The following is a 12,313-nucleotide window of genomic DNA, read 5'->3' as shown; positions in this document are numbered from 1 at the left end:
TAATTTTTTTTTATACATGGCAACTTACATAAGAAAAAAAAAGGCCTACAATGGCCATGTAGATGCCACATCATCTTTAGGGTTTAAGAGAATTTTTTATTTATTTTTTTTGTCTAAGTGGACGAAATGACAAGAATCCCCTTGCCACATCAGCATTTTTAACGGTTTGGACGATGGAATGGACTAAGAAAGATAAAGTGGGACACGGGACATAGTTATAAGTGGTAAAGTGGATCTATGTGGTAAAATAGAAATCAACTCAAACTTTGAATGGTAAAAACACAATTAAGCCTAAAAAAAAACAAACAAATAAGCATCGAGTGCTCGGATTAAAATGGTCGGTTCCACATGTGGGCCATTTTGTCCTTGAGGACCATGGTTTGAGCTTGAAGAAAAGAAGCCCTAATCTTGTTGGCTTTGCAACCAATTAAGGTAAATGAGGAAAGTTTATGGCCCGTTTGGTATCTTACTCAAATTTTTTTTTTCAAAAATTAAGAATTTTTTTTTTAAATGTGAGTTTTCAAAATCAATTTTAAAAATTTGAAAACTTGTTTGGTATGAAATTTGAAAACAATTTTTAAATTTAAAAAATGATGACAACTAAAAAAAAATGAAGTGTAAAAAAAAATGATGTTTTATCATTTTAAAAAAGAGGAATGTTTTTTAATTTTTTTCTAAAAACTATTTTAAAAAAAAAATGAAGTGTAAAAAAAAATGATGCTTTGCTGCGCTATGACTAAAGATTCAGTGATTATTCTAGCTAGGATAATTTGCTTTATGAATTGAACCTTAATAACACTTCACCAGAAGCAAAGCCAATCATCCACTTGTTTTGTCTTGCGCTCCTCCCATTAATTTTCTCGATCTTCTATCTTTGAGCAATTCTAAGCTGTCAATATTAAGTGATCGGCAATCAATTTGTGTCTCTTTGTTTCTCCTATACTGTATCATTCTATACACACACATATATAGCCATTAGTGCATGTATTGTTAGTCATTTACATGTATATAATTTTTAGGCCGGCCTGACTTTCTAACTAATTTTCAATGTCACAAGACGCCATGTTGCAGAATACTTTTTTTTTTTTTTTTTTCATTTTCATTGGTTGAATTGGTACATTAATTATTGGTTCATTAGTGGTGTGCGTCATTAATTTTTGGTTCATTAGTATATGTGTTTATAAGTCATGGGCCTCTCCACCCATTGTCAATTGGTTTTGGATTGAATGCTCTAATTCTATCATGGTATCAGAGCTTGGTTATCCGCGTGTAAGGCTCAACGGCCACACGTGCTCCCACGTCACTCAATACAATTTGTTCACGTGTAAGGCTCAAAAATCTCGCCACACGTATGGGGGCGTGTTGAGAGTAATGTGGAGCAATGTCTCACATCGGAAAACTAAGGCTTAGCATATGTGTTTATAAGTCTTGGGCATCTCCACCCATTGCCAATTAGTTTTGGGTTGGATGCTCTAATTCTATCACATCCTACTTACCCTTTAGGCTTGATCGACATGCTTTATTTTTATGATTATTTTTTTTTGGCCACTTTATTTTTTTTATGATTATTGAAGGAGAAAATAGTGCGCAGAAAGGGGTCTTCTTTGACATAAAGATTGTCCATTGTTATATAGATGAGGAGGCCACACTAGCAAAAATTAGTGGAATGGGTGTGGACTAGCTAGGATATGAAGACCTGCAATGTTGCCCCACAAAAGTTCGAGAATGATGCTATGGTAGACGTACGTGATGGGGAGGGTGGTCATGACAATGTTCTTAGACGATTTAAAGAGCATGGTGGTGACTAAGAACAACTTCAAGCAGTCTGGATACTAGCTTTAACTGATTAGGACTGTGTTTTTTTGTTTTAGTGATTGTACATGTGTAGGTACATATTAGGTAGCACTTATTTTGGTACAAATTTGAGTTTGTTATAATACTTGTGGTTTTTTATTTGCACCATTTGCAGAATATATAAATTAGTCATGATTGACAAATTGATAATCATGGACAAATGTACAATGTACCAATTAAGACTAACACAAGAAAAACCCAATAGTAAAGGCTGGACACTTGAAATAAACAAAAGGAGCCCATTGCAGGTCCACAAGGCTACTACGCTATACTGTATCTGACTTTGAATTTGAGGTCTAACATGTGTTTTTTTCTCTATTGTTATTGTTGTTCAAACTGTGGTTTTACTGTTTTCATCCTGAGAAGTCCAAGAGGTTCCTCCCTCACGTCATGTCACATGTCACATGTCACACAATTAGGAAAAATTAGAGTAATAAAACTAAAAATTATTGTACGTGAGTATATATGTGACCATAACAGTAGTCACAACATGACATGCTAACGTGATACCAATATACTTAAATTATAATATGTGCACAATAATTAATATCTAAAACTTTAAACCTTAAATAATATCCTTAAAAATTACACACGTATTACAATTTGAGTGGATCGGTAACACCATGTCAACATATCACGTGATTTTACGGTCACATGCAATAATTTTATATGTAATTATTACACCACTTAGTATTATCGATCCATTTATTATAATATAAGTGAACAACTAATTTATATTTTTAAGATATAATATTAATAAATATACACATATTATAATATAAATGGATTAATAATATCACATGGGGCGTGACCAAAAAATTACTCCTGTAATTGCCCCTTAATTTTGATGTCATTGAGTGAGTGAGTAGTGATTGCACTCATTGTGACTGCATTGTGTGTGTGTGTGATAGTGACGCTAATGTATCTCCCTAAATTTTTTTTGGCCAAAAATATCCTTAAATCTTAAATCATACATAATCAATTCATATTAAACTATATATATATATTATATAAACTCAAGGTAACTCATGATGGAGGTGATGGAGTATATGGTACGTAGTTATATACTATATAGCTTTTATTTATTAATTGTGTATATAATTTTGTTAGTTTGTCCTGATTTCTTTGTTTCCAAGTAGATCGATAGTGGCTAGCTAGCTTATATATGATAATCTTCATGATTGAATTCATGTGTTTGGTTACAGAGAAAACAAAAGGGAAAGAGAAGCAAGAAAAGAGAGAAACTGAATTGATTAATCTTGTATTGAGTTGAATGAATGGTTACAAGTATGTTCGTACAGTATATAAGATAAGCATTGCTCAAGGAATCTGAGTAACTGACTATCAGATTAATAACAACTACACAGCTGGATAACTAACACAGCTAGCATGCTGAGTCAGCAGTCAACAGTGTTGACTATGCTGACTTGATAGGAACTCTCATCAGCCTCTCTCAATCTCATGCCTGTCAGGAGGACAAAGCATGAGATTGGTTCTCATGTAACGGAGCAGAGGAGAGGAGAGGGCTTTAGCCTATATCCAAAATTGAGAATAGTTTTGGTCTCAAAAAATTATAAAAATTACATTTCGATTCATTGTAGCTGAATTATATCCATTTTATATTCAAAAAATAAGTTTTGAAATCAAATTCAAGCTGCATCGTGGAAACCTAAGCCACCACCACATGCGAATAAACTTTTGTAAGTATTATATATACATGCATTAATCATATATTATCATATATAAGGCATGGGTGGGTCTGTCTTCACGTGGGAGAGGGGACCCCAGTCCTACTTTACATATATAGTAATGGAGCTAGGAAGGTGCGTACAAATTTCCTTCAAATTATAAAGTAAAAGGGGGTTTGGTTGCAGGTGTGAGTAAGTGGGGAAGCCCCTTTTGTTTTTATTGTGTAATAATTTTATGTGTAATTATTACACCGCTACGTAGTATTATCGATCCATTTATTATAATATAGGTGATCGAATAACAAATTTGTATTTTTAAGATATAATATTAATAAAGGTTCATTGATTTTAACTATTAAATTTCAAAAACTTTTTAGTTTAGGTACCAAAATTAAATAACATTTTAGATTATGTACTAATTGAAAAGTCAAACAAAATAATAAAGTAAAATGTATTAGAATTTGTAAATATTACATCACATGTCACTACAGTAAAAAATAATAATAATATTACATTACAAATATTACATTAATTTATATTATATTGTATTAACAAAAAAAAGATCAATTCAGTCACAACTTAACTGTGACTGTCTTGGTGAATTAAAAGAGACAACTCACATCACTATATTATGTATTATTTTGAGTAAAAGTATTGTTTTGACCTCTATTTATATTAAATTGTAGTATAATTTTTCTAAAAAAAATTCAATGAAGTCACAACTTAACTGTGACTGTCTCACAATTTAGATGTGATTGTCGTTCAATCACAACTAAATTTGAAGTTGTAAGTGTCGTACAGTCACAACTAAATGTGAAGTTGTGACTACATTAGCAACTTTTCAAGATAATATAAAAGCCTCAAGGGCAATTTTGTCAAAACCTTATAAATTTTAACTAACACCCATCATATGTGGGCCAAAGTGCAAAAATGTCAAATGAAAAAGGCTCAAATCAAATGGGCCAACATATTTGTGACCTAATCTAAAAAACTACATTTAAATTTGGTAGTTCAATTGAAATATTATATAATCTTTATGCTATACCAAAAAATTATTAAAATTTGATATTTAATTTTAATTTTTTATATTAATAAATATACACATATTATAATATAAGTGAATTAATAATATCACATGAGATATAACCAAAAAGTTACTCCTGTAACTGCCCCTTAATTTTGATGTCATTGAGTGAGTGAGTAGTGATTACACTCATTGCGACTGCATTGTGTGTGTGTGTGTGTGATAGTGACGCTCATGTATCTCCCTAAATTTTTTTTGGCCAAAAATATCCTTAAATCTTAAATCATACATAATCAATTCATATTAAACTATATATATATATATTATAAAAACTCTAGGTAACTCATGATGGCGGTGATGGAGTATATGGTACGTAGTTATATACTATATAGCTTTTATTTATTAATTGTGTATATAATTTTGTTAGTTTGTCCTGATTTCAATTCTTTGTTTCCAAGTAGATGGATAGTGTCTAGCTAGCTTATATAGTGTGAGTGGACGTGGGTTCCTGGGATACGGGTGGCTCCTCAGAATCTGGGAAGCCACCACCTGAGGAGCTTAGGACTTGGAAGCTAAGCCGCCACCACCTGCGAATAAACTTTTGTAAGTATTATATATTCATGCATTTTTTTTTTTTTTTGGCCCAAATTATCATGTATAAGGCATGGGTGGGTCTGTCTTCACGTGGGAGAGGGGACCCCAGTCCTACTGTACATATATAGTGATAGAGGAAGGTGCGTACAAATTTCCTTCAAATTATAAATTAAAAGGGGGTTTGGTTGCAGGTGTGACTGTGATGTCTGTGAGTGAGTGAGTGAGTGGGGAAGCCCTTTTGTTTTTAGTGTGCAAGTGGGTTCTGAATATGATCGAGTTCCTTTACCTGAGAGGCCCGAGAGGGAGGAGCCCTAGCACATAGATCGAGGTTCTAAAAAGCTAGGCTACAGATATACACTATTACCAGTCAAGCCGGCCAGGACTACTTTTCCACAATGGCCTATGGGGGGGTATACCGTATACCATATATTAATTAATTATCACTATTATTCTGACCATTTGGAGTGATCGTAGCCACACAAATTATTAACTTTCCAATCCTCATATCAGAGAGAATCTTTATTTCATATCCCTAGCTGTTGATGTCAATATATATATATGTATGTGCCGGTCTTAGAGTTTCCCACTAAGCCAAGAAGAATAGCAAGCTAGCTTCTAGATTGAGGAGCTAGATTAGTGGTGCTATCTGGTGTATGTCTTCTTCACTCTCTCTATATATCCATCCATCCATGGATATATATCGACTAGTATACTAGAGATCAGACTAGCATCTACTGCTTAATTAGCTAGCTACCTCCATTTTGATACTCTAACCCTGTAAGTAAATCTTACCTAGCTATATAATATCCATGCATGATCTCTCTCTCTCTCTCTCTCTCTCTCTCTCTCTCAAGGTCTGCTGTTTTTTCTTAATGTTTTGGAAATTAATTATTTCCACTTTGTTTTTTGGTCCTAATAATTAGTGATCGATCAAGATCATAACTAAGCCCTTTGGCTACAAATTCATGATCATAATTAAGCCCTTTGCCTGGCTAGCTAGCTAGCTAGGAAGTGAAGAGTGAAGAAAATGATTACGATTATGAGAGATAATGGCTTCGATTTTATCGGATGTTCTAAAAAAGTAATATTTCATAGCGTATTTTCTTGCATCTAAATCAAGTAAAAGTTTCATGATGACCTCATCGCAAGAGAAAATTATTGACCTCCAAGGTTTTTTTATTTTTTTATGAAATCATTTTATACCTCCACGGTTAAGTGTGAAAAATTGGATTTATTTTCTTCATGTTAATTGTATCGATCAATTTGAATGTAGATGATTTTTTTTTATCATGCTAGCTATTTTTATTTTGTTTGAACAAATATCTGAACTTGGATTTTATTATTATTATTCTTAATATTATTCGCATTTCGCACACCCATGACCCATGCATCACCCGCATATTTTGTAGTGATATATATATATATATATATGATATATCCACCTTGAGTAAAATATGGTATATTATTGTTTCTTCATTTCACTTTATCAATCTTGTACTTTATCACGTGTAAAAAAAGAGTGGGAAATTATAGATGCGAGTAGGAATAATAATATAGGTTTTAAGGAGTACAGTAGAGGACGATCGATCGGAAATAAATTCAGATATTAATAACACGTACATGCAGTCCTCAGTCTTTGTAAATATGGATAGACAAAATTAATTAGTTGACTATAAAGACTGCGGACTGAAGCTCAGAGAAAGAGAAAGAAAATTGAGGGAATTAGGAAGAAACAGCAAAAGACTATACAAAAAGCTAGCTTTTTTGACTACACAGTTGAACGGCACAATGATTAAATTTAGATTTTTTTTTTTTCTGCTGTTATACATATATGTCAAAATAAACTAATAAAATTGAGTCTTTTGACTCCGGCCAATTTCTCCTAACTGCTGCTGCTGCATGGAGTCAAATTATGCATAAATCTCAGACACTAGAATATTGGATTTCTTGTGATGTAAAAGATGGAAATTGATCTGGATCTTCTACTTGTTTATTATACATCCAATTAAGATTATGTGATCGACTATGTGAGTAAAAGAGAAATTGAATTTATAGTACTTTTTGAGTTTGTGAAATCCAATTCATAGATTTATAATATATATGTGGCTATAATTAAAACAAGTAAAAACAAATGTAATAGAAAATCAAAATCCGAGCAAGTTCCTTCAGTAAATGAGATCCAAATAACGATATTAATACTTATTCAACAAGTTTTGTTTTTCGACCAAAAAAAAAAAACAAGTTTTGTTTTGTATATATATTAATATATCTATCCTTAAATTATTCTACGTGCACAGGACAAAAGTACCTCAACTTATGTGTGCCCCTCTACAAAGCTGCAATAAGAGGCGATTGGGAAGCTGCTAAAAGGTTCATAGATGATCCCGAGCAAAAGGATCTTCTAACAGCTAGTATAACAAGGGGATTCGAAACTGTCCTGCACATTGCAGCGCGAGCAAGACACATTCACTTTGTGAAGGAAGTGGTCGACAGGATGAGTAGTCAAGACTTGGAATTGCAAGACAGTAATGACAACACAGCGTTGAGTGTTGCCGCCGCTGCCGGAACCTTAGAAATTGCCGAGATCATGATTGGAAAGAATGAGCTTTTGCCAACAATTAGAGGTGCTCAAGGAATGACACCACTCTATATGGCTACATTGCTAAGACAATCTGAAATGGCTTGGTACCTTTACCATAAAACTCATGAAATGTTGGACGAAAGGGACCGCTGTGCGCTATTTTTTTCTTGCATCGATAACGGTCTCTATGGTATGTATATTGAACATATTATCCTTCTGATTTCTCGTTTTATTTTTTTTTCACAAGCATATATATATATATATATATATAAAGTGCAGACATCACGGTTACATATAATAACTCTTTGTGAATGGGTTGACAAAAAGAAACATAATACTACAACCTTAATTTACTCATTTCAAACGAAGAATTGTATTGCTAATTTCGTCTTAAATTAATTATTAAAATGGTTCAATGTAACACGAACAAAATTGATAGAAAGAGCTAGCATACTATAATATACGGTATAGATTAGCATGCATAGTTAATTACTTGTGAAGCTTGATATATTAAGTTATTAATCACCTAAAAAGAATTAATAGATTTCTTCACTATTGTTTTTATTTCCTGATTTAGTATTGATATATTTTCGCTGTTTGCATATACCCTTTTTCCAACCTCAATCGTTGTAAATTCTGCAGATTTAGCCATCAAGATACTACATCAAGATCCAGCATTAGCTACGGCTCGTAATGTGAATGATCAAACAGCCTTGCATGTCTTGGCTCGAATGCCTTCAGAATTTGTTAACCAAAGTCCAGGAATGTGGAGTACACACATCAACGTCTCATGTGAGTTAATTTTCTTAATTCGAATAATATTACAATATCAGCATATATATGAATTAATATGTAATAATTTCTTGTGTGGAAGTACTCAACTTAAGTATTTCTTGTGTGGAAGTAAAATTATTACTAACGTACAGTTTAATTCCAAAATCCATTAGGAATGAAAAATAAATTATTAGTAGCATTTTAATTCCATAACCAGTTAGGAATCAATGGAACCCAAAACTACCTCTCATAAGGAGAGAATTAATAGTAATTATCACTATTCAGTTATATATATATATATATATAACTTTATATGTAACATTAGTAATGTATTACTATTCAATTTATAGTAATTATCTTACATTAGCATGTTGTCATTTGAACCTAGCATGTGGTAACCTTTTCATCACATGGACTCTCAGGTTTCAAGTTTGCATACAAAAAAAAGAGGAAGCAAATTGAAGCCCTTCAACTAGTCCAAGACCTTTGGAAACAAATCTTGAACCATGATCATGATGAGGTCATGAAACTGATCAGAGATCCTTCAGAATTACTGTTTGACGCCACAAGATTAGGAAATTTTGAGTTTCTGGTTCAGCTGATTAGCTCTTATCCGGATTTATTATGGGAAACTAATGACGAAAATCATAGTATATTCCATGTTGCAGTTCTGAATCGTCATGCAAATTTTTTCAATCTAGTGCATGAGATAGGCTCCATCAAAGATCTCATAGCGACATATCTTGATGCTGAGAAGAACAACATTTTACATCTAGCTGCAAAATTAGCACCTGAAAATCAACTCAATCTTGTGTCAGGAGCAGCTCTTCAAATGCAGAGAGAATTAGTATGGTTTGAGGTATGTACTTCTTAATTATACCCTTGCAATCTTTACTATCTTATAATATTGTTTTATTCGTTCTTGTTATACCTATTAATGTTGTTAATTAGTTTATAAACCACACATTGAAACAAGATTGTACCGGCCTAACAAATGATATCCAGATTAATGTGTGGTCCCAAAGACTTGGGTGTGCAAGTTGTGCACCCACATAGGGCTCAACAAAACAATGGGTCTCCAATGTATGAAATGTTTAAATCCAATTAATTGTTAAAGAGGCAAAAAGTTTTTTTTTTTTGCCCCGTCTAGCTCATACTTTTGGGTCATTTCCCCTCATTTTCAATAAAAATGGGTCATTTTTCTTCAGATGGTATAAGTCTAGTTTCTATTTTACTAAATTAACCTCTTTTATTATTTACCTTTCTTCTTTATCCTTTTCAATAAAAATAGGCTACAATTTGTGAAGAAAAAAAAGTTGCTTTTGATTGTCCAAACATAATTCTTTTTATCTATTATTTCTTTACATTGGAAAAAGACCTCAACAAAGATATTCATTATATTATCTTGTCATATTGTCAATCTTGTCATATGAGATCAATATAGGTGAAGGCTAGGGAAAGCATTTGAAAAATGTTGGATTAATTCAATCATACTTTCACATTCATCTTAAACACAAGTTTAATTTCTTGGTTAAATCTTTATGCAATTTTTTCATATCTTTGATGGGGCAGGAAGTTAAAAAGATTGTACAACCTCCCGCTGTAGAGATGAAAAACAGTAAAGGCAAAACACCTAGAGAAGTATTCACTCGTGAGCATAAGGATTTATTGCGCAGGGGAGAGTCATGGATGAAGAGCACTGCTAAGTCATGCATAATTGTTTCAGCTCTTATCGCTACTGTTGTTTTTTCAGCTGCATTTAGCATACCAGGCGGTATATCTGATAACACAAGAACTCCAAATTTTCTTAAAGAGACAGCATTTCTAATCTTCACCATATCAGATGCAGTAGCATTCGTTTCCTCTTCAACTTCAATACTCATGTTCTTGTACATCCTCACCTCGCGATACGCGGAAAATGATTTTCTCAAATCCTTGCCCTTGAAGTTGATGGTAGGACTCACATCGTTGTTCGTCTCTATAGCAACCATGATGATAGCTTTCAGCACTGCCTTTTATTTGTCTTGTCACTATGGATTGAGATGGGTGGCAGATCTTATATTTATCTTTTCATTAGTTCCTGTTTTTCTGTTCGTTTTTCTGCAATATCCTCTATTAGCTGATATGTTCTATTCCACATATTATTCGAGTCTTTTATTTCAACCAAAGAAGTATATCATCTACTAGAAATTCAAGGCTGCAATTTTGTAAATATTCTTGGATATATAACTAGTTAACTATACTTTGCCTTCCACAATAATCATGTACATATATATATATATATATATTCTAGCTTAGAGTTAATTAAACATTGATCATCTACTCTAGACCTACATGTACTTAACTTAAATATATTTTAGTTTATGTTTTGTTGGATAAAACTTACATGAAATTTGATCCAATGCATAAGGATATGTACACCTTACTATGGAGCAATATCAGGTTTAAGAAATTGAAATATATACTTGTAAGTCTAATTTTTTTTAGCTTACTCTGACATAGAAAACTAATCCCGACTATGAATAATGAGAAATTATTCTGTATAACTGGTATATATACACTGTCATGTGGTAATCAACCTATATATGTGTTAAAATATAAGTGAATGTTATAAGTACTAGCTATATCCTACTAACATAAACATGTCGTCCAACAACACCCTTACACGTTGGATTGGTTACACCATGTAGCGATGTATCGGTTACACCCAATAATTTTTCCTCAAGAAGGCTCCGAGGGTGATTGTCATGGCCCATTGGCCCGTACCAATTAAGGAGCTCCAATTGTAATTTTTGATGAACATATGAAAAAATTTATAAAAATTGTTTTTATTTTATTTTAATTATAGTGACTAATTAGTCTCTTGACACGTTTCCACGTGAGCAAATAAGATTTTCTTTTTTTGGTCACTGAGCAAATAAGATTTTCAAATAATATAAAAATTGTAAATAATTAAATTAGTTAAATTAAAAAATGACAGTTTTATAAAGAGATAGAGTAGATTATAGTCCGTAATTTTAAACCCCCTAACCACCCCAAAAATTTGCCTAAACCCCCAACCATCCAGCAACTCTCTCAAAACCCCCTGCAATGTATAATTCCTAATTTATCCTTCTGACGCTTTGACGCATGCTAACATCACTGTGACTGAATTCACTGTAACTGAATTTTCAGTGTAACTGAATATGAATTTAGTGTAACTGAATCTGAATTTAGTATAATTGAATTTGAATTTAGTGTAACTGTATTTAGGTTCCTCCCTCACGTCATGTCACATGTCACATGTCACTCAATTAGGAAAAATTAGAGTAATAAAACTAAAAATTATTGTATGTGAGTATATAAAATTTTAAATCTTAAATAATATCCTTAAAAATTGCACACGTATTATAATTTGAGTGAATTGGTAACACTTCGCCAACATGTCACGTGGTTTTATGATCACATACAATAATTTTATGTGTAATTAATACACCGTCACGTAGTATTATTTATCTATTTATTATAATATAGGTGAACAATAAATTTATATTTTTAAATATAATATTAATAAATATACACATATTATAATATAAGTGAATTAATAATACATTGGCGTGACCAAAAAGTTACTCCTGTAATTGCCCCCTTAATTTTGATGTCATTGAGTGAGTGAGTAGTGATTACACTCATTGCGACTGCATTGTGTGTGTGTGTGATAGTGACTAATGTATCTCCCTAAATTTTTTTGGCCAAAAATATCCTTAAATCTTAAATCATACATAATCTATTCATATTAAACTATATATATATTATAAA

General features: G+C 32.3%; 1 protein-coding gene across 1 annotated transcript; it reads left to right on the top strand.

The window, feature by feature from the left end:
- The first annotated feature begins 5,740 nt into the window (after nucleotides 1-5,740).
- On the top strand, nucleotides 5,741-10,842 carry LOC147299069 (uncharacterized). The gene is made up of 5 exons (XM_086235199.1): nucleotides 5,741-5,937; nucleotides 7,458-7,931; nucleotides 8,384-8,533; nucleotides 8,938-9,374; nucleotides 10,088-10,842. The coding sequence occupies exons 2-5, from the start codon at nucleotides 7,655-7,657 to the stop codon at nucleotides 10,700-10,702; spliced, it is 1,479 nt and encodes a 492-aa protein (XP_086091325.1). The 5' UTR covers nucleotides 5,741-5,937; nucleotides 7,458-7,654; the 3' UTR covers nucleotides 10,703-10,842.
- Nucleotides 10,843-12,313: the final 1,471 nt, after the last annotated feature.

This window comes from Dryas octopetala, chromosome 1, assembly GCF_963921425.1.
Source record: "Dryas octopetala chromosome 1, drDryOcto1.1, whole genome shotgun sequence".
Taxonomy (NCBI): Eukaryota; Viridiplantae; Streptophyta; class Magnoliopsida; order Rosales; family Rosaceae; genus Dryas; species Dryas octopetala.
Note: the sequence above shows the minus strand (reverse complement) of the source record. Positions and strands in the feature narration are given on the sequence as shown.